The sequence below is a fragment of the Neofelis nebulosa genome, chromosome 12 (genome assembly GCF_028018385.1).
Source record: "Neofelis nebulosa isolate mNeoNeb1 chromosome 12, mNeoNeb1.pri, whole genome shotgun sequence".
NCBI classification, from domain to species: Eukaryota; Metazoa; Chordata; class Mammalia; order Carnivora; family Felidae; genus Neofelis; species Neofelis nebulosa.
In genome coordinates this window covers 7,895,940-7,923,685 of record NC_080793.1, presented here as the reverse complement: position 1 = coordinate 7,923,685, position 27,746 = coordinate 7,895,940, and the positions used below count along the sequence as shown (strand labels likewise).

The 27,746-nt window shown below is 55.4% G+C and overlaps 1 protein-coding gene across 19 annotated transcripts in view; it reads left to right on the top strand.

The window, feature by feature from the left end:
* Positions 1 to 27,688, top strand: part of DNM1 (dynamin 1) — a 44,386-nt gene extending 16,698 nt beyond the window's left edge. Inside the window, exons 10-23 of one of the 19 annotated variants that reach the window (XR_009251384.1) lie at positions 2,599 to 2,737; positions 8,989 to 9,075; positions 12,769 to 12,839; positions 13,047 to 13,098; positions 13,304 to 13,315; positions 15,697 to 15,810; positions 19,477 to 19,586; positions 20,323 to 20,434; positions 20,823 to 20,834; positions 21,204 to 21,374; positions 22,488 to 22,703; positions 23,102 to 23,317; positions 25,430 to 25,466; positions 27,075 to 27,151. Coding sequence is in view for 13 of the 19 variants with exons in the window: in XM_058693949.1 (XP_058549932.1) it covers positions 2,599 to 2,737; positions 8,989 to 9,075; positions 12,769 to 12,839; positions 13,047 to 13,098; positions 13,304 to 13,315; positions 15,697 to 15,810; positions 19,477 to 19,586; positions 20,323 to 20,434; positions 20,823 to 20,834; positions 21,204 to 21,374; positions 22,488 to 22,729; positions 23,102 to 23,317; positions 26,392 to 26,464 (1,411 nt within the window). In the remaining 6 variants the exon portion in view is untranslated. Of the gene's footprint in view, positions 1 to 844; positions 984 to 2,598; positions 2,738 to 8,988; positions 9,076 to 12,768; positions 12,840 to 13,046; positions 13,099 to 13,303; positions 13,316 to 15,696; positions 15,811 to 19,476; positions 19,587 to 20,322; positions 20,435 to 20,822; positions 20,835 to 21,203; positions 21,375 to 22,487; positions 22,730 to 23,101; positions 23,318 to 24,042; positions 24,045 to 25,429; positions 25,467 to 26,391 lie in introns of all 19 variants that reach the window. The other 18 variants (XR_009251386.1, XR_009251385.1, XM_058693961.1 and 15 more) reach the window with 18 other exon arrangements.
* The last annotated feature ends 58 nt before the right edge of the window (positions 27,689 to 27,746 follow it).

The following is a 27,746-nucleotide window of genomic DNA, read 5'->3' as shown; positions in this document are numbered from 1 at the left end:
AAGCTTCTCTGGGCTTGGGCCCCTGCCTGTCCTCAGGATGAGACAGCTTCCCCCAGTCCTATCCAGGTAGCTGCACACAGCTGGCCAAACAACTGGGGAGGGCCTGGGATGGAGCATCGAGGTATTGGTCTGTGTCCTTTTATGATAGGACAGGGCCTCTCAACCCTCCAGATCCTCCCATAGTCCCATTAGCCCAAAGTGGGCCCCATTCTACACCACTTCCCTCCTTCTAGCTAACCCCACTGTCTTTGGAACAGGAAGGGGGGACTGGAAAAAAAGATTGTTCCTTAAAAGTTTAGCCCCCTTCAAGGACCCAGATCTACACTGTTCATTCAACAAGAAAATTTAAAGCATCTGCTATGTGCCAGGCAGTGAACAAGACAAAATGTCCCTGCTTTTATACAGGTTGAATTCCAAGGTTTGGTATGGAATTTACAGACCGATAACTGCATTGGCCGAGGCACAGAAAAAATATATATATATCGCTCCTCAGCTTAAAATAAAATGTTTTATTCCCAGAAAGGCTCCTAAAGAGAACCCAGTTTGGCATTTTTCATACCATTTCTGGCCATAGAACCTTTTGTATGAATAGAATCTTAAGAGCAAGCCGGACATACATGACAATTATAAGCAGACCTTGTCTTGCCCCCAAAGAGCATCCATGGAATGTCCTTCATTCAAATCCTTCCTGCCCATTTTACAGAGAAGGACACTGAAGCCCAGAGAGGGGTAGTGGGAGGACCCCAAGGGCAGAGTTCAGGTGGTCGGGGTGGGGCCCTGACCTGGCACTCCTGGTAGGAGCTGGCCTGTGACACTGTGCCCTTCTCCCGTTCCGGGCGTTCAGAACGGGGCTCTTTACCCCAGACATGGCCTTTGAGACCATTGTGAAAAAGCAGGTGAAGAAGATCCGAGAACCGTGTCTCAAGTGTGTGGACATGGTTATCTCGGAGCTAATCAGCACGGTTAGACAGTGCACCAAGAAGGTAACCCGGTGGCCCGGGCCAGCCCCCCCCCCCCCGCCTCTGCCCCCATCCTGCATTGCTGCCAGGCTCTCCTTTCCCACACCCCCCACTGCCTCCTCGGTAGCATGTACAGACCTCAGCGGGGTGGGGGAGGCAGGCCACCACAGACCAAGATGGGGGGCCTCTCCGAGGGGGCCTTACCCACCTCCTGGCCCCCAGGCACAGGGAACAGACATTGATAAGACAGGTGTGATGGTGGCTCTTGTCCTGAGAGCCCACCAAGAGCTCCCCCAGCTCAGGGAGAATAGGCCTTGAAGGGCCCTGAGCCCTCTTCCTGCCCTCAGAGGTGAGGTCATCTCTAGGGGCTCCAGGGAGGGGTCTTGGGGACACCTTGGCCCTGCAGACAGGAGAGCTACAGGGCCTACTTGGCTGCTGCTCTGGAGATCTGGATGGCCAGAGGGGTGCAGAGGACCCAGGTCTGGCAGGTACCTGACTCCCCACTGTCCTTCATTCCCCCACCCCCATTCCCACCCTAGCCTCACTCAGGACCCTGGCCTTCCCTTCCATCCACATCCAACCTTCCAGGGACAGAATCCTCTTCCATCTGCTATGTCATCTGAGCCTCACAGAACCACGCAAGGAGGGAAGGGCAGGGCAGGGAGGATGGCGCCCATGTCACAGCAGGAAGACTGAGGCTTAGGAGATCAAGTGACTTGTCCAGGTGGCAGAGCTGTTACTCGAAGCCACGGCTTTGGACTCCAAATCCAGTCCTTGTTTAATTCCACCCCCCAGCCTCCCTTCCTTTCCTCTCTTCACTACTGCCCTGGCCCCTCTCTACCACCTCCACTCTTTCTGTCTTTCCTCTTCTCTCTCTGTCTTTCCCAGCTGAGTTCTCCAGACCCTTTTGGAAGAGAGGCAAAGGATGCCCCTTGAGGAGAAAGGGAAGGGCAGGAGTAGAGTAGGGAGCTGGAGAGTGGAGGTCAGGCAGCTACCCTGCAACTCCAGGAGGCATCATCTGCACCACAGTCTATGCAAATGGAGCCCCCTGGAGTTTTGCAGTGCACAGCCTGGGCAGCTGGATGCAGTAATCCTGGTGGACGTACGGAATCGTGCTGGGCTTCGGAGTCAGGATGAAGTGAATGCAGGAGGTGCTGGCAAACCTAGAACTGAACAGAATGGGTGGGTGGGGTCCTGGCCTGGGCCAGCCCCTTAGGAGGACTCAAGGCTGGGACAAAGATAGCATCAGGAAAGACAGAGAGGGCCGGCTCAGGGTAGCTGGGGGTGGAGGACGCCAAGCCCTGGGGAGAGGATCTCAACTCAGGAAGGGGCCTTGGACAGAACAGGGGGTTGGTCCCTCAGAAGCCCCCTCCCCCGGCCCCATACCCACAGAACCCTTCAAGATACTTGGCCGCTCCTAGGAGGTGCCGGCCCTGGGGGGCGGTAGGGAGGGCCGGTCCCACACTCACATTGTCTTCTGTTCTCTCTTTCTCTGTGTCGGTGTCTCTCTCTTTTCCCCCATGCCTGTGCCATCCTCCACTCCTGAATCCTGGCTCTGCTTGGCTCTCACTCCCCTTCCTTCTCCCGGCCCTGCCCATGGCTGCTTCTCCTCCTGTCCCCTCCTCCTCCCCGGGTGCAGGACGGGCCTCTTCACACCTGACCTCGCTTTTGAAGCCACAGTGAAAAAGCAGGTGCAGAAGCTCAAAGAGCCCAGTATCAAGTGTGTGGATATGGTAGTCAGTGAGCTCACGGCCACCATCAGAAAGTGTAGCGAAAAGGTATGACGGCCACCAGGGCGGGGCTGGGCCTGGCCGTCCCTTCCTCATGGCCAGGGACTCCCGTGGGTAGAACCATCTGCTGAACAGACCCGGCAGCCTCTCGGCCACCCACGTGGACCCAAACACCTGTGCTGGCCAGGTGACTCCGGGCCCTTAAGTTTCGTGCCAGCTTATCACCCTGGGTCTGTTTAAATTTATGATCCCTTTAGGCCCCCATCTCTGCCAGAAGACCCGTGCATCCTCAGTGGCCCCTTTTCACCAATAAGAATGACAATGGCGACAATGCTAAGGGGACAGCTGCTGTTTATTGAGCACCTATTATGTGCCAAGCACCGAGCTAAGTGCTTATCCTTTTTATCTCACGTTAGCCTCTCAACAACCCTAAGAAGTGGGTAGTATTATCCCCATTTTACAGATGAACAAACTGAGTCTCAGACAAGAAGAGCAGAGTGGGGTTCTGATTTAGCAAAGCTGAGGGAATAGACCTGGGATCAGGGCCTCCTGGAGTCGGGGAACTATCCCAGTTCCTTAAAACAAATTTGCCTAAAAGCATATTGGATTACTCACTTTCTAGTAATCCATATGCATTCGACAGGGTCAGCCTCTTTTGGGTCTGTGACCTTTTAGATGCCTTCTTCCTATTTGTCTACTTTGGGGCATTTTGAGGATTTTTAGCCAGATATTCCCAACACAGTTCTTCCCTTGGGGGAGTGCATGAGAATCAGTTGCCTGGGGGAACTTTTCCAGAATTCAAATGTCCCTGCCCAGCTGGCTGAATCAGAATCTCAGGGAGAGCCCAGCCTCACCTGTACTTGAAAAAGCTCCCTATGCTGGGAGGTGGGGGCCCTTCTGCCCCAACTTCATGTTTCAAATACATGGGTTTTCATGGCTCGTACATAATTAGTCATGTGCACCCCCCCCCCCCGTTATCCTCTATCACTTTGCCCACTTTTCATGCCTAATGCAGACGGTAAGCAAATTAACATCCACTCCATCCCTGTTTCAGGTGGAATAAAATCTGGGCTGGACTCCCCACTGCATAGTATTTACCACGACATCTGAGTCATGGTCCCACTGCACCTTGACTACTAAGCCACACAATCTCACTTTTGTTAAATTTTTAAAAATACCGAGTTTAGTTTAAGCTGCCTCAAATCTCTTTACAAACGAAGACAAGGTATGACTACATTTTTTTCTTAACTTTGCCTTTTAATTGTAAAACCAGTACATTCTTCATTTTAAAAGTTTGGTAAACGCCAAGGCTTAGAGAGAAGGCCACCCCCCTCCCTTTCCAGGGAGCCACCATGGAGATTTTTGTACATTTCTTGCAATGTACACTCCTTTTTAAAAAAAAAAAAGAAAGAAAGAAAGAAAGAAAAAGAAACGATCCTTCTTGATTTTGTTCTGATCACGCAGGATTGTGATAAAAATATTCAAGCAGCACAGAGAAAGCAAATCCCCACAACTGAACAACTCTAAAGATAAGAAAAAATGCCTGGACCATGCTTCCTAACTAATTATGTATATATGCCAGTTTAACCTAAATGGACCATACTCCACACACTGATTCGGGAAGTCTTTTTTACCAAGCAGTGTGTCATGGGAATGTAGCTACAGGAAGATGTGCCCTTGAACTGCTGAATCGTAGCCCACGGTAGAAATGGGCTGTGATCTACATATTCAATACCTCTTGACATTTAGATTGTTTCAAACTTCTTTTTCTCTTACAAACAGTGCTGCAGCGAACATCCTTATAGATGTATTTACAACATATGTCCTGTTGCTTCTTCTTTGGTTTAATGTTTATTTATTTAGAGAGAGAGAGAGAGAGAGAGGGAGACAGAGAGAATCCCAAGCAGGCTTCGTGCTGTCAGCGCAGAGCCCAACGCGGGGCTCGATCTCACCAACCGTGAGGTCATGACCTGAGCTGAATCAAGAGCCGGACGCTTACCCGACTGAGCCATCCAGATGCCTCTCCTGTTGTTCCTTTAGAGCAAATTTTTACCCAGAGAATCGCCTAGTCGAGAGAGATGAGCATTTCACGATTTTGGTAACTTCCACAAGAGTGCTCCCCAGAAAGTGTTACCTACTTATTCCTCCAAATATCTTTTTCTCTATGTAGGTTTATTTACTCTGTTAGGTAGTCACACTGTAAACATACTAGATTCTGCTTTTTCTTTTAGTAGCACACATTTTGGGGGGTATTGTCACATAGTCAACATAAACATTTTTTAGTGGTTGCATAACACTCTACTGAATAGGTGTATCATGGTTGACATAACGGTTTTCCTATTGGTGAACATTTAAATTGTCTCCAGTTATTCAATATTATAAATAATCTGACAATGAACATCTTTTTTTTTTTTTTAGTGTGTATTTATTTCTGAGAGAGACAGAGAGACAGAGTGTGAGCAGGGGAGGGGCAGAGAGGGAGACAAGAATCTGAAGCAGGCTCCAGGCTCTGAGCTGTCGGCACAGAGCCCGACACCAGGCTTGAACTCGTGAACTGCGAGATCATGACCTGAGCTGAGGTCGGATGCCCAACCGACTGAGCCACCGAGGCACCTCCCCCCTTCCTTTTTTAAGTAAGCTCTACACCCACAATCCTGAGATCAAGTGTCGCAGGCTCCACCAACTGACCCAGCCAGGCGCCCCTCGACATCTTTTATCTGTTCAAATGTTTATTTTTCTGTCTTTAGGATTTTTTTCCTTAGGATAGATTCCTAGAAGACGGATTACTAGGTACAAACATTTAAAAACTGTGAAACGGGGCGCCTGGGTGGCTCAGTCGGTTAAGCGGCTGACTTCAGCTCAGGTCATGATATCGTAGTCTGTGAGTTTGAGCCCCGCATCAGGCTCTGTGCTGGCAGCTCAGAGCCTGGAGCCTGCCTCCGATCCTGTGTCTCTCTCTCTGCCCCTCCCCTGCTTGCTCTCTGTCTCTGTCTCTCTCTCTCAAAAATAATAAGCATTAAAAAAAAATTTTTTTTAATTAAAAACTGTGAAACACTCTGCTGAATTGCATTCCAAAAGAAAGCAGTAATTATCGTATATGGTAAAATTTTGGAAACAACCCAGATGTCCACCAAGAGGCGATCGATTATGTAAAGTATCACCCAGTCAACGGCAGACTATATGCTGGAAGGGCAGGCATATTTATTTCCATTCACATGTCCCTCTACAGTGTACTGTGGGGGGGAAAAGCAGGTTTCAGAAGACAATGTATAATATTTGGGGGGAGGAAATAATATAATATATATAAATAACAAAATTCCAAAGGCACAGTCACCAAATTGCTAACTGTTACTTTAAGAGCAGGCAAGGAAAAATGGGAACTTTCCCATTTCCACTCTGAAAAATTTAGTCTTACAGTGAGTCTGTAGATTTTTGTCAGGAGGAATATGGATCAACAAAAACTTTAAAGGGGAAACCTTATAAATTATTTCTTTCTAAAGTTTATTTTGAGAGAGAAAGAGCGAGTGGGGGAGGGACAGAGAGAGAGAGGGAGAGAATCCCAAGCAGGCTCCACACTGTCAGCACAGAGCCCTACACCGGGCTGGATCCCACGAACCGTGAGATCATGACCTGAGCTGAAACCAAGAGTTGGACGCTCAATCGACTGAACCACCCAGGTGCCCCATAATTATTTCTAAAAAATAATTTTGCCTTTTGATTTATTTAATGAGTAGTAACGATCTCTTTTCTTTACACGGCAAAATACACCCATCTTCGTCTATTTTTTTCCTCCCCAAATCTTCTAGAAGTTTAGCAAGGCCCCCGCCCCCCCCGACAGAGGCTTCTAAATAGTCAGCTCTTAACTATTCCCAGACCTGCTGGGACTGCAACTTTCCTCTCTGGATAAAATCTAAAGTTTAATGTCACACGTGGGACGTACTGCTCAATCCTCTCAACAACGCCAAAAGGGAAGGTGCTGTTACTACCCCATTTTACGTGTGGAGAAGCCAAGGCTCGGAGAGGTTGCAGTCACTTTTTTAAGGACAGTCGGCAGGGCAGGGGCTGGCTTTGAAACGACAGTCATGTGGCTCCAGGGCCTGTGTCCTTGGCCACGAACTCGTGGGCTCCAAACTGACCGCCCCGCTCCCTCAGCCAAGGACTGAGAGAGAAATGTTCCATTTTAAAAACTGGCTAAAAGTCCTGGAAATGCTCAGAGGCAGCCAGAATGGAAAAAGATGCTCAAAGGGAACAGAACTTCTCAAAGAGGCTGAGGCTGCCCTGTCCTGTGTGACACGTGGAAAACTTGACAAATGTAACGTCCAGGCGGTTGGTGGGAGAACTGGTCATGGTCTTTGGCAAATTGCTCCCTCGGCCCTCCCCCCTCTCCCCCCACACCCCTGCCACAGCCCCACCCTGGGAGGGAGCACTTGGGACCACCTCAGAGGAAGCCTTCTGCTGGTGGTGACTCAGTCCTGAATCTCTGCCCCAAGTTGGAGACTTCGAGGAGGAGGAGGAGCCCCTCCTTGGGCCTCGTGGGGCAGCGGACCCACCAGGCCCGTCCAGCCAGCGTTTGTTTTGAGGCCCCAGGTCTCAGGCCACCTCTCCCCATGGTCCCCTGTGCTTGGCCACGTCAGCCGCACCTTGGCATAGGCATGGGATGGCCGAGGGTGGAGGGGGCAATGTCCCGTCTCTCATGTCTACCTCTCCTGGGCATCCAGGGTGCCACTTTCTTCCCCATCCTCTTGCCTCTCCCCGTGCCCCCCACCCCCGTCCCATCTTCTCAGCCTCCATCTTGCCCTTAGAATCACTACCTGCGACCCAGGCACGCTAACCTCCAGGTCTCTTCCCACGTAGGAGGATCCACCTGAGGGGCCTGACCCAGGCATGGGAAGAGGGACAGGACTGGTTTGAGGTTGGCCCTACCTGGGTCCCACGTGACCACCAAGTGGGGAGGGCAGGCCAGTGGGACTCGAGGTTCCTGTGGGTGGGTTCCCCATCATCAGCTCAGCGAGACCCCCTCCCCGAGGAGGAGCTTGACCATGAGCCAGAGGAACTGGCGTCCACTCACCCTGGCAAGGAGGGCAAAGACATCCATCCTTCATTCATTCTGTCTTTCCTTCAACATGCCCTCTTTGAGCCCCAGCCTCGTGCCTGGCCCTGGCCCTGCCCTCAGGGCAGCCACAATCCTGTTGATGGGGTGGGGGGGGCCACAGAGAGGCCCCTAACCCAGCTCTTGGGGTGGTCAGGGCAGGCTTTCTGGAGGAGGTGGCAGCCAACAGTCTTGAAGGAGAATGAAGCAGCCTGGGCTTTGTCCAGAGCCGGGCTGAGCTGAGGGCAGAGTTCACAGGCAGAGAGAGAAAGGTTTGGAGCAACTTCCCCTTCGTCCTCAGTTGATAAAAACTGGAGGGAAATGGGTGCTGCTGAGCTCCTACCCCAAAGCAGTGGGGTAGAGACCGGTCGGTCGCCTGGCCAGCTCAGAGCTGGTCGGACACCGCTGGGGATGATGGTGCCAGGCAGGGGCATGCAAAGGGAGGCAAAACTGGGTGGATCCTACCAAGAGGGCCCGGGGCCCAGTCAGGCCCCCGCGGGGTACTGCTCATGCTGCTGGCACCCCACTCCGCATGCCGCCCACCCTGTGCCCTCGCATGTCCTGCCTGGGGCTCCTGCATGTCCAGTATGTGCCTGCTTGTTTCCCCTGGCCCCTCCCTCAGCTCTGACAGGGCCACTGCCTGTCCCCAGCCTGACTCAGGAGGCCAGCTGGCACCTTGGGCCCTGCCCTCCCCAGACTCTTCCCGGATAGGAATCTCGAGGCTGTTCTCTGCCTGATTCCACCCGACTCCTGATTCCACCTGATTCCTCCAAGCTTCTGGGAGGACAAGGAGTAGCCCCAAGGGTCAGCGAAAGCTTTGGGAGCTAACGGTCCCCCAAACAAAGGCCTCAATCGAACAGTCTGTTTCCAAGATGGCTGCCACCAAGGTGGCCGAGGAGGCTGAGCCCCGTGGCATTTCCGCCCTTGGGAACTGCCCTCCCCCGGAAGATGCCCAAGTAGGCCAGTGAAGAGGGCCTGGAACCAGAAAGACCTTTGAATTGCCATTTGGATCCTACACTTGGGGAAAAGGGTGGCCGTGGCTTGGTGCCTTCAGCTTCCTGGGACCCCAGGCCTCTCTTCCCCTCATCTCGGGCATTCTGTGTGTGCCTCCCACCCCACACCCCTGGATCCCTGGATTCTGGTGGGGTGGGGGTGCCCCCCGCCGGTGCCCCCTGTGTACGTGGCTCTCTCCCCTCCCGCCCTTCCCCAGCTCCAGCAGTACCCCCGCCTGCGGGAGGAGATGGAGCGCATCGTGACCACCCACATCCGGGAGCGCGAGGGTCGCACCAAGGAGCAGGTGAGTCCCTCCTGCCCCCCACCTCTCCCCCTCCCCACCCCGGGCTCTCCTCCTCCTTCCCATTTTGTCTCTTCTGTCTCCATCTCCCTTACACTTTCTCGCCTCTACTCTCTGCTTCTCTCTTTTTTTTTTTTTTCCCAACGTTTTTTAAATTTATTTATTTATTTATTTTTGGGACAGAGAGAGACAGAGCATGAACGGGGGAGGGGCAGAGAGAGAGGGAGACACAGAATCGGAAACAGGCTCCAGGCTCCGAGCCATCAGCCCAGAGCCTGACGCGGGGCTCGAACTCACGGACCGCGAGATCGTGACCTGGCTGAAGTCGGACGCTTAACCGACTGCGCCACCCAGGCGCCCCAACTGCTTCTCTCTTTAAAAAAAAAAAAAAAAAAATTAATGTTTATTTAATCTTGAGAGAGAGAGAGACAGAGAGACAGAGCGTGAGAGGGGGAGGGGCAGAACGAGAGAGGGACACGTTATCGGAAGCAGGCTCCAGGCTCTGAGCTGTCAGCACAGAGCCCGACGCGGGGCTCGAACTCACAGACTCAGGAGCCATGAGATCATGACGTGAGCCGAAGTCAGATGCTTAACCCACTGAGCCACCAGGCTCCCCTCTGCTTCTCTTTTTTATTGTGGTAAAATATATATAACATGAAATTTACTATTTTAACCATTTTTAAGCATGCAGTTCAGTGGCCTTAAGCACATTCACAGTGTCACGCAGCCATCAGCACCATCTGTCTCCAGAACTTTTTCATCTGCCCAAACTGAACCTCATTAAACAGGGACTCACCGTCCCCTGCTCCCCACCAGCCCCTGGCAACCATCTTTCTACTTTGTGTGTCTATGAATTTGACTGCTCTAGGTAGAAGCTTACAACTGTCCTGTTTGTTTTTTTTTAATTCTGTTTCCTTTTTTTTTTTTTAAGTTTATTTATTTTTGAGAACAAGAGGGAGATAAGAGAGAGGGCGTGTGAACAGGGAAGGGCAGAAAGAGAGGGAGAGAGAGAGAACTCCAAGCAGGCTCTGAGCGGCCAGCGCAGAGTCTGACGTGGGGCTCGATCTAACGAACCGTGAGATGATGACCTGAGCCGAAACCAAGAGTCAGACGCTTAACTGACCGAGCCGCCCCGGCACCCCGACAATTGTCCTTTTGTGTCGGGCTTATTTTACTTAGCACAATTTCTTCAGGGTTCATCCGTGTTGTAGCGGGTGTCAGAATTTCCGTCCTTGTAAAGCCTTTTAAGGCATATGCCACATAGTGTTTATCCATTTGGGCTGTTTCCACCTTTTGGCTCTTATGAATAATGCTTCTATAAACATTAGTGTGCAAATGTCTCTTTGAGACCCCCTTCCAGTTCTCTGGGGCATACACCCAGAGGTGGGATTGCCGAATCATTTGGTAATTCTGTATTTAACTTTTTGAGGAGCCGCCATACTGTTTTCCATACTATTTATTTCCATAGTATTTCCATACTATTTCCATAGTATTTCCATACTATTTCCATACTATTTACTGGAGCTGTGCCATCTGGCATTTCCACTGTCTCCTTCTCAACCTTCTGACAGTCTGTCCTCTCATCATCTCTCTTGGGGCCTCTCTCTCTATTTTCTACTTCTCCGGGTCACCATATGCCTGTCATAGCCACCCCCTTTTCCATTTATGTAGTCATTTATCAAGTATTCATTCATTCATTCATTCACTGATTCATTCAGTCACAAACACGGTCCCTGTTCATTCATTCATTCATTCATCGATTCATTCAACCGCAAACATGGTCCCTGAATGTCGCCTCTGAGCCGGAGGAGCAGAGATGAGCAGGCTCCCTCACGGCCCTCACGAAGCTCACAGGCGAGTCCTCCTTGCTTGTCCATCTCTCAGTCATCCTTCTGTCTATACCTACCTCTGGCTCCCAATTCCCAGCCCTTCTCCATGATGGTGCTGTCTACGTCTTTGTTTGGATGTGGTGTTTTTGAATCCTTACAGATCTCTTTCATTTCAAAAGTGATAAATACTTAATAAAATATTCAGTCAGTATAAAAGCAATCAAATTACAAGTAAGTGTTCCTTCATTGACTCTTCCCTGCCCCCAGCTCCTCCCACAAAATAACCATCACGCACAGTTTGATGTGTTCCCTTCCAGGCCCAGGCATTTTTTTTTTTTTCTAGGCGCATCCAGATTCCAGATTCCATCTTAATCTTCCGTAACCACAGCCCTGCTGTGTGTCTTGCCTTTTTTCTCTAACGATAATTGTAGTAGCTAACATCTGTGGAGCCCCCGTTACATGTCAGACATGTGATCTGCCTCATTTCATGTGTCTTCACCACTCCTGTGAGGCAGAAACACTTCATCTGTGGAACTTGAGGCTCAGTGAGCACAGGCTTATTACAGGGAGCCGTGGGGCTTGGGTCAAAACCCGGCAGTGTGGATCAGGAATGTCACTCTGGGGGCGCCTGGGTGGCTCAGTGGGTTAAGCGGCCGACTCCGGCTCAGGTCACGGTCTCACAGTTTGTGGGTTCGAGCCCCGCGTCAGGCTCTGTGCTGACAGCAAAGGGCCCACTTCGGATCCTCTGTCTCCCTCCCTCTGTGCCTCTCCCCAGCTCTTGCTGTCTCTCCCTCTCTCAAAAATAAACATTTAAACAAATTTTATTTTTTCCACTTTCCACTTAAAAAAAAAAAGGTCACTCTGATCGTGACTCAGTTCTGAATCCCATTAATCCTCATTATTTGCAAAGGGGATCTTCCCATGACAGAACTTAGAAATTGTCCTCATTCTTTTTTTTTTAAAGTTTTTAGCAGTTTATTTATTTATTTATTTTGAGAGAGAGAGAGCACAAGCAGGGGAGGGGCAGAGAGAAGGAGAGACAGAATCCCAAGTAGGCTTTGCACCATCAGCGCAGAGCCCGAAGTGGGACTCGAACTCACGAACTGCGAGATCGTGACCGGAGCCGAGATCAAGAGTCGGATGTTTAACCGATTGCACCACCCAGGCACTCCTGTCCTCGTTCTTTTGAACAGCTGTAGAGTGCTTTATTGCTTAGAGGCGACCATAATTTATTTCACTTTCTTATGGCCATTGGCTTGTTTCCAATTTTTCACTATTACCAACCACACCACACTGAACACCCTGGGATACATAGCTTTGCTCACTTGATGAGCTTACCTACCAGATAGATACCAGCTAGATAGATAGATAAATAGATTTCTAGAAATGAATATGTGCATGTTAATATTGTTAAATATTTCCAAATTACCCTCCAAGAAGGTGATGCTAATTTACACTCCCACCAACAGTGTATGAGAATCTGTCTCCCCACAGTGTGCCCACACTGGTCACTATTGATATTTATTTTTCATTTGATAGATTATGAAAGGGTCTCATTGTTTTCATTTACATTTCTTTATTAATGAGGGTGAGCTTTTTTTCCTACACATCCTTATTGATTATATGCGTTTCTTCTATGAATTATGCAATCATGTTCTCTGACTATTTTTGATTTGTGTTTCTTGTCTGCCTTTCACTTATTGACTTGTAGGAACTCTTTTATTTATTATGGATACTATTACTGATGTGTTGATTGATTTATTATGGATTCTATAGGTGCCATAAGTATATTTCTTCCAGCTCTTCATGCATTTTAAAACTTTGCCGTACTTTTTCCCCTTGCCTGCTGACGTGTGTATCCTCAAAGGTCATGCTTCTCATCGATATTGAGTTGGCTTACATGAATACCAATCATGAGGACTTCATAGGCTTTGCCAAGTGAGTGCTCCCTAGGCGGAGAAGGTGACAGCTCCCGTGAGTGTGTGTGCGTGTGCGTGTGTGTGTGTGTATGCGCGCGCACATGCATGCATGTATAGGACACAGGCCTGCTGGGCTGACCCTCTGAGCGTGGTGCCCACTGGGTAGTGGCATTGAAGCAAGGCCTCTTGAGAGAAGTTCTGAGACTCTTCCTTCGCTCCCTATTAGTGCTCAGCAGAGGAGCAACCAGATGAACAAGAAGAAGGCTTCAGGGAACCAGGTGAGTGAACCCCAGTGCCCCAGCCGGAAGGATGGAGGGTGCCGGACGGACGCCAAGCTCTGAGAGTCCCCTCCCCCGAGGGGAAGGGTCTCACAGGGGCCAGGGAGCCTGTCAGCTGCCAGCCACAAGCCTCCCACTCTGCCTCAGTAACCCTCTCTCCTCTCTCCCGATGCTTCTCGTGGTTGCTATGGTTACCTCTTTGCAGGATGAGATTCTGGTGAGTACCAGGACTGGGGCTCTTGGCTTATGTAGTGAGGGGGAGGAGGGGGCCCATTTGTAGTGGGGACACACGGTGGGGGAAAGGGCACCCTGGCCTGAGCTGCTTGCACACACCAGCACATGGGTGTCCACACACAATCTCAGTCCAGAGGCAAGGCTTAGCCATACACAGAGCCCATCAGCCTACCCATCAGCGTGCATGAGCTAAGTATCTACTTCAGTCAGAGGTAGATCATGTGGGCTGGGTGAGTGAAAATGGCTGGTGGGGGCCTGGCAATCATTAGGTGCTCCTTAAATATCTGTTGGATGGATGGATGGATGGATGGATGGATGAAAGAGAAATCTATTTTTAAGGTAGCCATCTCTCCCAGAGAGTTGAGTAAAGAGATGAGTGAAATATCAAGAAACATGTCCCTCTTTGCCTTCTTCTGCCCTTCAGATCTCTGCTGAAGCACCACTTCTCATCCTCACCTGTACACACAAGCCATAATCTGGAATTTTCCAGAGGCCATAGTTTCTTTACAATAATCTAGGTGTTTGTGTGATTATTGGCTTCATATCTAGTTCCTTCTCAAACCCCATGAGGGAAAGGGCCGGGTCTCTCTTGTCCATCAGCACATTCTCAGCCCTCAGCCCAGGGCCTGGCACACAGTAGGTGCTCACTAGAACGAAGGCACTGATGAATGTAATATCCCAGGGCAATTCGGTTCAGCAAACGCTCGGTGGCGTCTACGCTGTGCTGGTCCCTGGACAGGAGTCAGACCTTGGTCCTGCCCCTTGGAGACCTGAGCCTGCAGTCAGGACCCAGGCAGGGTGGGAGCTGGAAGAGCAGGAGGTCTCTGGTGCAGGGGCTCTGGAAGGAGGTTTGGCAGAGCTGGGGGTGGCCGAGGGAGGACGAAGGCTGCAAGTCAGCAGGAAGTAGCATGACAAGGTCTGCTGGTCAGATCCTGGGGTATGGAGTGCCGGGGCGTGGCATTTGGACTCAATTCCGAAGACAGTGACGAGACACTGAGGGGATCCTCACCGAACCGGGACAGGGTGGGAGAAGGATCATGGGGCACCTGGCTCTCTTGTTTCTGTTAAAGGCTAAGACAGCTACGCCGCTACTGATCCACTGCGTGACTTGGGTTCTCTGCAAGGTTCTTGGGGAAGCCAGAGAGGGTCAAGGAAGGCTCCAGGAGGGTTTTGGGGGCCTCGGAAGCGGGCCTGACCCCAGAGGGCTTTCCTGCGAGCCCCAGGCTCCTCTTGTCTTCTCTGGATGCTCAGAAAAGCCAGGGAGGTCAGGGCCAGGGGATGGAGCAGAAGAAGCTTCCTCACGCTCAGGATGGCCCACCGCTAGGGTCTACTTAGTGGCCTTGACCTTGGAGTAGAATCTGCAGGCCCTGGTCTGCGGTGATGGCTCAGGATGGTCTTGGGGACAGCAGCTTCCTACAAGGAAAAGAGACCTTTGCCTGTTACTCTGGGCTCCCCAGGGACAAAGGGGCCTGTTCAGTTCGTGCTCAGCCCCTCCCCTTGCTCCCACTCCCCAACACCCCACTCCTGTCCAGAGCCTGGGGCCAGAGACCCCGAGAACCCTACTTCTGTTGCATTCATGTGTTCATGTCACAGATGTTTATTGATCACTTTCTGCCTGCCAAGCACACTGCAAGGTGCTGGGATATTCCAGTGAGCTTTTAGAGGGCTCACAATTTAGCAAGACAGGCATCAACAGATAATCTCTCTCTCTCTCTCTCTCTCTCTCTCTCTCTCTCACACACACACACACACACACAAATTTTGAATCTCAGCCATTGTCACAGAAAGGAGTGATAAAGGACAACAAGACTATAGTGGGGGTCCTGACTCCTACTGGGGGCCAGGGAGGGCCCACCTGAGAACTGAGAATGTGACTCCTGAGCTGATGCCTGGGGCGGGGGGGGGGGGGCGCATAGGAATTTGACAGGCAAACAGGAGGGGAAGTGCGTTCTAGGCAGAGGCGGCAGCAGCATGTGCGAAGTCCCTGAGGTCAGAAACAAGTCTTACAATAAGGTGCATCTCAAGCTGAAAAGACCTTCAGAATCGTGTGGCCCAGTTGGCCACCTCAACTCGACTCCACACTTTGAGCAGTGGGGAGCTCATCCCCTACGAAGGCTACCAGTCCCCTACTCAGGTGGTTCTAACTATCAAAAGGCTCTTTATCCCGACCCGACCTCTGCCTTCCTGCCTCTTCCAGTCTGTTCACTTGTGGTTCAAACCAGAGCAGGTCTGGCCTGCTCTGACCGGCCAGGCCTCCAAGAGCTAGAAGAGGGGCGGGCTTTTGAGCACCTCTCTTTGCCTACCCCATCCTCCGCAGGGAATCCGGGCCTCTGCCCACTGACCTCCTGCCCTCTCACCCTCCAGGTCATCCGGAAGGGCTGGCTGACCATCAACAACATTGGCATCATGAAGGGGGGCTCCAAGGAGTACTGGTTTGTGCTGACGGCCGAGAATCTGTCCTGGTATAAGGATGACGAGGTAAGGAAAGAGCCACTGGTCAGGAGGTGAGGCTCAGACACCCTGGGCTAGGAGTAGACCGAACCACCCAACAAACGGGTCTTTTTTAATCCCATCAAAGACCCTTGGATGGACTTGGGCTGCAAAGATCCAGGCAATCCCGGGAGCTCATCCAGGCTGGACAGAGAAGATGGCTTATCGGGATCGGGGAGCCTGGGGCTCAGCGCCCTGGAGAGGGTGGGCAGGGGTGCTGGGCACCCCCCTGACCCCACCAGCCCTGTGGCCTTCCTGTTTTCCTGCTCCAAGGGCGCGCCGCCTCCCCCGTGGCCCCCACAGGCCTATGACACACACACGTCCAGCTGCCAGACGCCCTGTTAACCCCTGCACCCCAGTCCCCCAGACCCTGTCGGTGCAAAGGAGGTGCCCCAGATGCCTCGAGGCTGAAGGACCAGGAGTGATGGAGCCCTGTAGAGGAGCCACGGAAAACCCCTCCTTGCCCACAGGGGCAGACAGAGCCCCTGCCGTCTCCCTCCCCTGCTGCTGGTCTCCTTTAAGAATGAGTCTATTTGGCTTCCACATCTGGATTCCAGAGGTGACCAGAGAGAATAGGGAGGGCTGGGGGCGGGGGGGGGGGCTTGTAGTAATGAACTCCAGCTGGCCACAGAGTGGGGGAGGGAACCCTCTTCCTGAGGAAGCTTTTAGAGGAGAGGGCGCTCTCGGTGGGGGAGTGGGGCTGGGGTGGGGTCTGTGATTTTGGTCTCCGAGCCCCCTCCTTGATCCCCGCCCCCTCCAAGTCATCCCGGGCAAGCCCCCCCACCCCCATCTTGGGCCGGGCCCTCTGTCGTCACTGGCTGGGGCGCCAAGCCATCTGGACCTCATTACCCCAACGCTGGCCTCTCCCAGAGCATGGGGCCCCTGGAAGGGAGGGAGTGTGAGGTGGCGTGACGAGGTTGGGGGGGGGGGGTCGCTTCCTGCTCTGTCGCTCAGGCAGGCTGCCTAGACCCCTCGTGGGCCGGGGGTGCTGACCGCTGGCCCCAGAACTCCTGGTGCCCTTATGTTGGGCTCCTCATACGGGGCCAGGGGACCGTGTGACCTGGGGCTGAGGGCTATACTGCAGGGAAATGTATCCAAGAGGGGCCCTGTCCTCCCGTGACGGGGTCTCATTGAGCTTTGTGTGCACATTCGAGTGGGGTCGCCTGTGGGAGCCGTGCTGACTTGGTGTGGGCGGGGTGGGGGTGGGCAGCGAATGCTGGGAGGCAGGGTGTGCGAGGCTGGTGGATGTTGGGGGGGGGTTGTGGGAGAGCGTTTGGGGTGTAAGCATCTAGGTGTGGTTGGGGGCAGACGGTGTGTGCCCGAGGTCTGACTCCGGGGCGTGTGCGCCTGTGCTCGGTGTATAAGTGAAGGTGCGTGTATGTGGCAGATGGACTTGAGGAGGGAGGGTGTGCACGGGGAACAATATGCATGTACTTGGGATGTAAGGATGGGAGAGGGCCGGTGTTCCATGGTGAGGGTGCGCGTGTGCGCGCACGTGTGTGTGCGTGAGACGTGCAGGAGTCACAGATGTGTGATTTTAGTTTGGGTGTGGGAAGGTATGTGCCTGAGTTGTGGGGGGTGTGCGTGTCGAGTCGTTGAGTTCGTGTGTGTGTGTGTGTGTGTGTGTGTTGGATGTGAGCGGAGTTTTGCACTAGAACACCTGGGGGACATGGAGGTGGTCTGGGCTGTGAGGAGCGTGATCTGTCCCCCTCTCTACCCCAGCCGCCAGCCCTCTGGCCTTTGGGACTTGGGTGGCCCTCTGGGCAGACAGGCGGCTGCCCAAACCCCCAGCCCTCGCTGACCCCCCAGCTTCTCATTTCTTCCTCTGCCACCCGTCAGCACCCCCATCCCGTCTCACAGCAGGGTACCCCCCCTTCCCTCTGCACCTCCTCCCAGCATCCCTCCCAACCCGCCCCCCCCCCCCCGGTCCCCTGCCCGGTCTCCAGACTCCGGTTCTGGGATGGCGTGTGGGGGTCGGTCCAGCTCTCCAGCGGCGGTGCCGAGGGTCTAACCCAGCCCAGCCTAACCAATGTGCAGACTACTGTACAATTTGGGAGTCCTGAACAGATAGTCTAAACACTGGGTAGACGGAGTGGAGGTGTCCTCTGATCCATCCAGGCAGCAGTGTCTGTCGGTCGGGTGGGAGCTTCGGCCCCATCTCCTGGAGATCCAAGGCCCCCCAGCCCCAGCCCAGCCAGCCCGTGGTCCCCTCTCTGCTCCCGACTCCCCTTCTGCCTCCTTTGACGTGGCAGGGGTGAGCGGGAGCTGTGGCTGGGAAGGAGGGGCCTGGGGAGGGGGCCGGCCAGCAGGAAGGGAGGGGTGGGGGGAGGAGGCCGCTCCTACCTAGAGTCCAACCCCAGAGCGCAGGCAGGGCGGCAGGGCGGGTGGTGGCGGGGCCTCCCTCGAATGCTTCCAGATGTTCCCTGGCCGCGTGTGCAACTTCCTCCTCTCCTCCCCCAGCCGCCCTCTGGGGCTCCTGGCCACCCGCCTGGCATAAAGAAGGCTTTATGTGGCTGGATGGGCCAGGCGGGTGGAGGGGGCGGGGGGCAGAAGGAGGTGGGCAGGACTGGGAGCAGGGTCCTCCTAAACCCAGCCCCTGACCCGTGGTCCTGGTCGAGGCTCGTGCCCAAGCCCTGAGACCCACATAGACATCCCCGCCCGCCCCCCACACCCCACCCCCGGCCACAGCATGGGTCCTGTAGTGTGGGCAAGTGGGGTGCCAGCAGCAGAAACCCTTGTCCTCCTCCCAGAGCCCCGTCCTGGACTATCTCGTCCGCAGATCCCCGGGCCTTCCCTTGAACATAGCAACCTACAGACAGATCTCAGCCCATGGCAGGCACACACGCGCGTGCACGCCGGCCTGGCGCCCACATGCGCATCCACAGATACACGTCACTCCTCCCAGAGGGCTCCGGCCAAACCAATCCTATTAAACAGGCCACGGGCACGCAAATGCGTGTGCCCACGGTGTGGCCCGCGGGCACGCTCCATACGACACAGGTATTCACAGTTGCCGCCCGCATCTACAAAAGCGTGCACACATCTGCCTTGACACACAGTGGTGACAGCGTACGTGCTCGGGCCGGCGTGCGTTCGCACAGGCACACGGCCACACACACGTTGCACACACAGGCGTACCACCTCCGGGTCTGTGCCGTGCGCCTGATTGCTAACACATGGGTGGGTTGGGGGGAGTGGGCTGAGCCGGCCCTTTGAAGCCGCCGGGGCTGCCGGCGGCCCCCCCTTCCCTGTCTCTCTGTCTCCACAGTCAGGAAATGAAGTCAGCAGCTTATCCGAAGCAGGTCTCCTTTGGCCGGGCCGGCGGGGAGAGAGGCTTTGAGGGCGGGGTCCCTGGCTGGGGCCGGCCTGGACTGCATCCAGGGCTTGCTTGGGGTGGGACCGGGACCCACCCTCAGTCTTGCCACCCTGCGCTCTTGGGAACGGCTTGAAGGTCATCGGGCACCAGAGGTGCTCAGCAGGCCCAGGGCTCCAGCTCTCTTCAGACAGCACCTGTTCAGTGCAGGGGGGCCCTGGCGCCCAGAAGCCCGGGGCCACTCTGGGGGTCCGCAGCCCCAGCCCCCCGCCCCCAGCACAGAGTGCTCTTCGGACGTGAGGCGCAGCCCCCCTCACCGTTGCTCCCATCTCTATCCTCAGGAGAAAGAGAAGAAATACATGCTTTCCGTGGACAACCTGAAGCTGCGGGATGTGGAGAAAGGTTTCATGTCGAGCAAGCACATCTTTGCCCTCTTTAACACTGAGCAGAGGTGGGTCCCCAGACCCTGCAAGCCCCAAACCAGCCTCACTGGGCAGAGAGGAGAGGGACCCTGCCCTGAGCCCCACAGCACGTCATTCATTTGACAGATATTTACCCAGTCCCTACTCGGTGCTGGACTTCACATCAAAATCTCCTTCCCCCTTCCGCCACCCCCCGCCCCCACCACCTTCCAGTCATTCGGTTAGTGGGTTAGTGCCTGTTCTGCGTAGACTCTGCCGGGCACTGGGAAGAAGAAAAGCCCATCAGGCCTGGTCCCTTCTTGTTGCTCAGTGTCCAGTGGGGTCCGTGACAATACCGGGTCTCTCCCCTCCCAAGCCAGGGCTGACTCCTGTGGGCTTCACCTCCCTCGAGATGAGGGTCCAGTACAGTTGCCATCAGGGAGGTTCCCAGAGGGCCAGGGAGGGAGCCACTGGGGGCTGCCTGGTCAGGGGTGCCCCTCTTATGAGGGGCTCAGTCCCCCTTTTTCTTAGAGCATCGTACTGCTGGTTTCACTGAATCCTGACAGTAACCCAGGGCGGTAGGAGTCATTATTAACCCATCTTCTAGACAAGGAAACTGAAGCTTGGAGAGAGGCGGATTGCCCAGGGTCACACAGCTGGGAAGTGAGAGAGCCAGGACTGGACCCCAGGCATGATGACCGCCCCCCCCCCCACCATCCATGCATGCCCTTAACCACCTGGGTGAGTGGGTTTCATGCCTTTTCCCCTCCCTGCCTGCCCTTGCAGGAATGTCTACAAGGATTATCGGCAGCTGGAACTGGCCTGTGAGACACAGGAGGAGGTGGACAGCTGGAAGGCCTCCTTCCTGAGGGCTGGCGTGTATCCGGAGCGCGTTGGGGTGAGTGGTAGTGCCGGGAGGGGGCCAAGCCACCTGGGTCACCAGCCTCAGCCCTTATGGGCTCAGAAACAGCACAGATCCTCCCCCTACCTGTCCTGGGGCGGGATCAGAGCTAAGCCTTCCTCCCGTCGTGACCCTCCTCTGCCCCCTCCTCTGCCCCGTTGGCATTTCGCGCATCCCCTGCGTATAATGGTGGTTTCTCGTGGCTACTTCACTTTCCTCCTCTCTTTCGCTGACGTCTAGAGTTGCTTTAGAGTGGGGGTAGGGTGCCCTGAGTCCACTCCCCTTCTCCTCTCTGTGTGTGTCTGCTCCGGCTCTGCTTGCTGGTGGCGGCGGCGGTGGCAATGCTGGTGGCGTGACCTCTGTGGCTTTGGCGTGGGCCTCCCAGGACAAGGAGAAAGTGAGTGTGCCCCTCCCTCGCCTTCAGCCAGGTGTCTCCAGCCCGGCCGCAGCTCCGGCCAGGTCTTTGGAATCAGGAAGGGACCTTGGAAAGCCTTTCCTAATCGATGGACCGGGAAACTGGGGCAAATTCTAGGCAGTAGACTGAGAGCCGAGATCAGACTGAACAGGGTCTGGGGTCTTAAGAGGCACTGGGCAGAGCCCAGATGCAGAGCGTTTGGGGGAGTTGGCATCTGTGTGTGCAGGCCATTTGTTCTCTGCGCCTCAGGGTTCCAGGCCACCCTTGGAGGGAGGGGCCAAGCCCCTGGGGGTGCCTAGAACCTGGCTGCGAGAGCCCAGCTACCCTAATGCCCTCTATTCTCAATGGCAGGCCAGCGAGACTGAGGAGAATGGTTCGGACAACTTCATGCACTCCATGGACCCACAGCTAGAGCGGCAGGTGGAGACCATCCGGAACCTGGTGGACTCATACATGGCCATCGTTAACAAGACCGTGAGGGACCTCATGCCGAAGACCATCATGCATCTCATGATCAACAATGTGGGTGCAACGCTTCGTGGGCGGTGGGTGCTCTTTTGGGACCAGGGAAGCAGCAGCAGCCAGGTTGGCCCAGGGGCGGCACAGGCCAGTCCCATGGGACCAGGTCTAGAGAGGTAGGTATAGGGCCACGCCAGAGCTGTCCAAAAGAAATAAAGTGTGAGTTCCTTGTATTGTTTTGTAGATTCACATATCCAAGTCACTACAAATGTTCTTAAATGTTTTCCAAAAGGGACTAGGAATCACATCTTTTGAGAAGTCCCAGACTGTGTTTTAAAATACACACCCCAGAGAACCACTACCTTCCACGGCTTAGTGAAAAAAAGCATGGCTGCCAGAGAATTAGTACTGTGTTTGAATCCTGGCTTTGCCACAAATTCTGTTGGACTTTCAATAAACTAGCCTCTCTGAGCCTCTGCTCCCTTGTATGTAAAATATGGATAATAACAGAGTTGAGAATTAAAGGGATAAAAAGAGAGTAACGCAGTGCCTGGCACATAGTAGGTGCTCAGCACATCACTGAATAACGAACGAGTAAGTAAGACACAGGCCTGTGGCATAAAAAACCTCAGTGCCTCTCCATGAATTATCCCAGAGCCTGGGCCAGGTAGCACCCGCGGAGTTTAAGGAGAACATTAACCACCCCCCCCCAACCCCCTACACACACAGACACATTTCATCCAATCCAAACACACATTTACACCTGTCACTCAAGGGCTCAGAAAATTTAAACTGTCATCCACCTTATTTTGGCCCAGTGGAGCATGCAAGTCCTTGGACAGGGTGCAAATGCCCCATTTTACAGATGGGGAAACTGAGACCGAAAAAAAGCTGCACAACTAGGTGTCCTGGTTGCATGATAGGCCCTGGGAGCCCTCCCAGATCTATGACTTTGAACAGGTCACTTTTCCTCTCTGGACTATCTGAGGAAAGAGCAAGGACGGAGACGGGGAAGTGGCGGGCGGGGGAGATCTCCGAGTTCAGGTGGCGGCAAAGCCAGGACACTTCCCTCTCCCCCGGCCCCGAGTTCTCAGTCCAGCGCACACACCACGGCGCAGTCAGCGTGGTACAGGCGTCAGAGCCCAGCCTGTCCTCTCTTCGCTTCCTCGCCCGCAGACGAAGGAATTCATCTTCTCGGAGCTGCTGGCCAACCTGTACTCGTGCGGGGACCAGAACACACTGATGGAGGAGTCGGCGGAGCAGGCGCAGCGGCGCGACGAGATGCTGCGCATGTACCACGCACTGAAGGAGGCGCTCAGCATCATCGGCGACATCAACACGACCACTGTCAGCACGCCCATGCCCCCGCCTGTGGACGACTCCTGGCTGCAGGTGCAGAGCGTACCGGCCGGACGCAGGTACCAGGGCCGGCCCCCACGGCCCCAAAGCCCCCCAGCCCGGGGCCCGCGGGAGGAGGGCCGGGACCGGGCAGTGGCGCGCCCGCGTCGCCGGAGCGGCTCCCACCTGGAGCAGGGGGCGGGGCTTAGAAATGGGCGGGGCTTGTTGCGGGGCGGGGCTTGCCGTGAAGCGCTGGCTGCGGGGCTGGGTGGAGCTGGAACTTTAGAGCCACCGGAGGCGGGCCTTAAACTCCGGGAACGAGTAGGGCGGGGCGGGGCGGGGCGGGGCTTGCGCGCATGGGCGTGACCGGCACGGGGCTGGGGGCGGGGCTCAGGGTGGGGCGGAGCTGCTCATCTCTCCCTTCCTTGTCTTCCGCACCCTGTCGCCCGCAGGTCACCCACGTCCAGCCCCACTCCGCAGCGCCGAGCCCCCGCCGTGCCCCCAGCCCGGCCCGGGTCGCGGGGCCCTGCTCCTGGGCCTCCGCCTGCTGGGTCCGCCCTGGGGGGGGCGCCCCCCGTGCCCTCCAGGCCGGGGGCTTCCCCTGACCCCTTCGGTCCTCCCCCCCAGGTGCCCTCGCGCCCCAACCGCGCCCCGCCCGGGGTCCCCAGGTGAGTAGGGGCTGAAAGCGTCGGAAGAGACCACCGGGCGGGCGTGGCCGGGAGGGAGGTGGGGCCAGAGCCGACCCCCTCCCATCCGGGGCGCTTCGGACGTGGGTGCCGGAGCTACGGGAGGTGTGGCCGGAGGTGTGGCCGAGGGCTGGCGGAGCCTGCCCCCCCAGGGAGCGCTGAGTCCCGGAGGTGGTCGTTTCTGCGGAGGGGGCCGTGGGACTCATCCCACCTGCCCCCTTCTTTCCAGCACTTGCATGGCGCTTCCCTCCCTTTTCACTTCTCTCTCCCACTGTTGCCTACCTCCTTTCTCCTCGCTCTCCGCCATTCTCCATTCCGTCCTCCACTTCTCTCTTCCAGCCCCTAGTGACCCACCTCACGTCTGGGGATTTGAACTCAGATCTTCTCCAGATGTGGAGTTTGTTCACTTACCCTCAGGGCTACTCTGATGCCCCCCTTCTGAGTCCTGACTCTGAATTGTCCCAAGGGGGGTGTCTGGCCTCTGGCCCACAGCAACAGAGGCCAGGCTGTGACTGTGACCAGCAAGGTGTGTGTGATGTGTGTGTGTGGGCGTGCACACGGGTGTGAGTGTAAGAATGGCACTCAGGCACGGGGCTAGGATGCCGAGCAGCTGGGAAAGGGGACTGGGAGGGACGGGGCAATCTAATGGCTTTCTTCTTTCCCCCTGCCCCTACCTGGCCTGGACCAACATGGTGGGTGGGGGGCAGCAGTGGGTGAAAGGCTGCCCCGTTTCCAGAGGTTTCCAGGGAAAAGAATTCTACTTCATCCCTTGGCTTTGCCTTCTTGATTCGTGACCCTTTTTCAAGGAAGCTCGTTCTGATATCTCAGTCCGTGTTTCCACTGGCCACATTCTCTGAGGAAGAACATATCAGACCAATAGCATCCACCTGTGTTTCCAGATGGCTGGAGGGTAGGACCTAGCCTTCATGGGTCTAGTTTCCATGAACCCCAAATGAAGCAGAGATGGGACTTGCTTCCACGGTGCTCTGATGACCAAAGCAGATGGGTAAAGCAGGCAGCACGGTCAAGAGCGCTGGACTGGAGCCCAGAGGTTCTGGTTAACCCTGTGCTTGTAAGCAAGTCACTTTCCCTCCCGGGGCCTCAGTGTCCCTTCTACCACATGATATTTAACATTCTGCCTTTCTCCCAGGGTTGGCGTGAAGATGGAGGGAGAGAGACAGTGACTGTAGAGAAGCCGCATGAAGTGCAAATGTGGCTGTAGGAACACTTTGCTAACTCCCCTCGGTGTTCAGATTCTTAAGGGAATTTGGCACGCCCAGGTGCGCGCTGAGGTGTGACATAGGGGAAGAGGAAGATCTGACACCTGCTCTAACTCCAGTCTTGCCAACACACAGGAAACACTTGGCAAGTCACGGCCCTGCCTCGGGGAAGAGAACAGTCTGGGAAGCTTCAAGACAGCTTGACATGGGGGAGGTCCAGGGGCTGACTGGGATAAGACTCAGGTGGTGAGAAGTCAGGGGCATCTGGGTATGGAGCGGTGGTGTGGGCGAAGGTTTAGTGGGGATGCATCGAGGAGAGCCGCTGGCCAGAGGAGAGTGCAGACGGAATGAGGAAGAATAAGAAAAGGTTGCCCTGACGACAGTGGGGCAGGCTGCAAAACCTTAAAAGTTCACAGAAGTTTGTCTTCTTGAGGCTCAATGCTGTGGGGACTAGGGAGCCCTGGGAGGTTCTTGGGCAGAGAAAGCAAGACCTGTCCCTTACGGAGCATTGCAGGTGGCCCTCTGAGCACGCCAGGCACGAGTGTGCAGGGAGCTGGTGCAAACGCCTCCTGTGTCCGGGCGAGCTTCTGTGTTGTGACTCAGCCCGCGCGTGTGCTTCAGTGTGCCGAGTGGCTGCATGCCCCGGATCCGTGCTGCACGTGCCGGCCAGTGAGGGTGCTGGGCAGCGGGAGGCGGGGGAGGTGTGTACGTGTGCGTGTTGTTTGTGGGCATGTGTCAGCGTGCGCATGCGGGGCCATGGGGCCTCACAGCATGTGTGTGCACGCCCGGGCGTGTGCGTGTGCGTGACCCCACCCCCCGGGCCTGCCCCGTCCGTGCGTGTGAACTGCCATGTTGATTTCGTGCTGTCTTTCAGAATCACTATCAGTGACCCCTGAGGAGCGTCAGCCACGGTAGGTACATACATGCCTCTCTGCCTGCTGCATGAACGGTGTGTCTGCCCCCCGCTGCACCAGCTCCACATCGGGGGGCGCACCCGGGACCTCAGAGCCAGGCTCCCCTCCCTCTCCCTTCTGCAGCTCCAGACTTATTCTTTCCTCTTTCTGTCCTTGCTGCCAGCTGGCTCTCTCACCTCCCTTCTCAGCGAGCCTCGGGACTCAGTGCCACTGCTCAAGACCTCCATGGCTGAGCCTGGGGAGCTCTTGGGACAGGCTCCGCACCCAGGCTGGCAGACGTGGGTGCTCTCTGGAGCCGTCAGGGAGGGCAGAGAGCTCACGGTTTACGGTGTAGAGGCAGGGAACTCGGAGGGGGCGGGCGTCGTTGTGCGTGGGGCTGGACTCAGACAGCCAGAGGCCTTGGAACTTCATCCTGGGGATGCCACGCTCATTCCCCCGTCTGAGCTGTGCTGTTGGGGCAAGGAGCTCTGGGAATCGAATCCACGATAGGGCAGAGGAGGTCGGAGCCCCATCTCCTCGATCACATAGCCAGCGATTGAGCAGCAATCTGGGGCCAAGGCTCTGGTTATGTGCTGATTTCTGAAAGCTGGAGGGCCCTGTCCACACCTCACAGGCGAGGCAGGGTCACACGGCCCCTTCTCCCCTACCTCCTTGGTGTTGTCACGCCTGTGAAGGCACACTACAAACCACAGCCCGTCCTCGGCCCTAGACGAAGCACCATAGCCTGTCCACGGGCTCATGGGCTTGGGCCTGTTACTCCTAGGGGTGACCTACACTTTTCAGCCAAGGGGACAGCAGTGTCCACTGACCTGAGCCGAGTCAACTTCTCTGAGTCCCACCCTGTCTGGGCCGCACATTCACCCAGCGACCCGCCTGTCACTCTGCCCCTGCCGCTGACTCTTGCTCTTCTGCTTTTCCCCAGCAGGAAGGGCCCAGCCTCACCTACGCGACCTGTGGTCCCCCGACCAGCTGAGGCTCCCCTCTTAGACTTATAAGCCTGTGGCCAACTGGCATCCGGCTGCCTGACCTCCCTGCCTCCCCAGGGTCCCTTCCGAGGACTCCGGGCTTTCTGCCCGCCCAGAGGGGTGTCCAGTGCCCCCTCCAGCCATCCTTTTAGCTTCGCCCTCCTGGCTCAAACAGTGTTCTTTCTCCTGTCTCTCTCCATGAGGACTGGTAGCTGTGGCCACGGGGCACGCGGCCCCACACTCCAAGGCTAGGGGTGGCCCTGGGCCAGTACGTTGAAAGACAAGGGGGCCACAAAAAGAGGGAAGGCAGAGGGGCCGAGCATGTGTCTGGAGCTGTGGGTGCACTGCCTGGTGGTGTATGAGAGACCAGCGTGCGTGGCAGGGGGCGGGGGTGGGGGGGTGGGGGGCTGCCTTGACCTCCACCCCAGACCCTGGGGAAGCTGTGGCCCCCATTCATCTCCAGTTCTCCCACCTTCCCTTTCTCATCTCTCTCCTCCATTCCAGAACCCTTGCCCACACCCGCAGCTTCCTTTTCTCCCCCTGCCCTCCCCTCCTGCCCCACCGGGCTTGGCATTGCTTGCCTTACCAGTTCTCTCCCTCCTTCTCTCCGTTCTCTCTTTGCTTTCTCTCCAACTGCCAGCCGATCGGGTCAGGCAAGTCCATCCCGTCCTGAGAGCCCCAGGCCCCCCTTCGACCTCTAACCAGATCCCTCTGTTCCTCGGAGACCTCCCTTTCCAAGCCTGCCTGGACGGCTGTTCTGTGACTTGACAGTGGCTCCCCAGCCCCAAAGCCTCCCCTTCATCTGTGACTTAGTCTGTTGTAGTGGTGAGCTGACACATCCAGGCGTGATGTTGGTGAAAACTTGTGCCCCCTCTGTGGTATTGCTCCTACCCCATTCTATAAATATCTATAAATATTCATATATATATACATACACACACACACACACACACACACACACACGGCCGCCACAGCCTCGCCGCTAGTGTTGGGAATCAATCACCATGCTGTCCCTGAGGAGTCTTGTGGCCCAACTACAAGGGAACACTGTCACCCTGACATCCCCCTCTCCAGCGTGTGCCACCTCTGATGAGCCTCCCGATCATGCCCAGCCCGTGGACAGCCACCTTTCCGTCCCTCCCCTAGTCGAGCACGGGGGTGCCATACTGGCAGCTGTGTGGTTCCCTGACTACCACCAGTCTTGCTGTCTCTTGGCTGAGAATAAAACCCATTTCTGGACAATGGGAAACTGTCCTCTGTCGGCTTGTGTTCTTTGTGGAGTTCAGGAGAAGGTGAAGGCTTAAACCCTGGG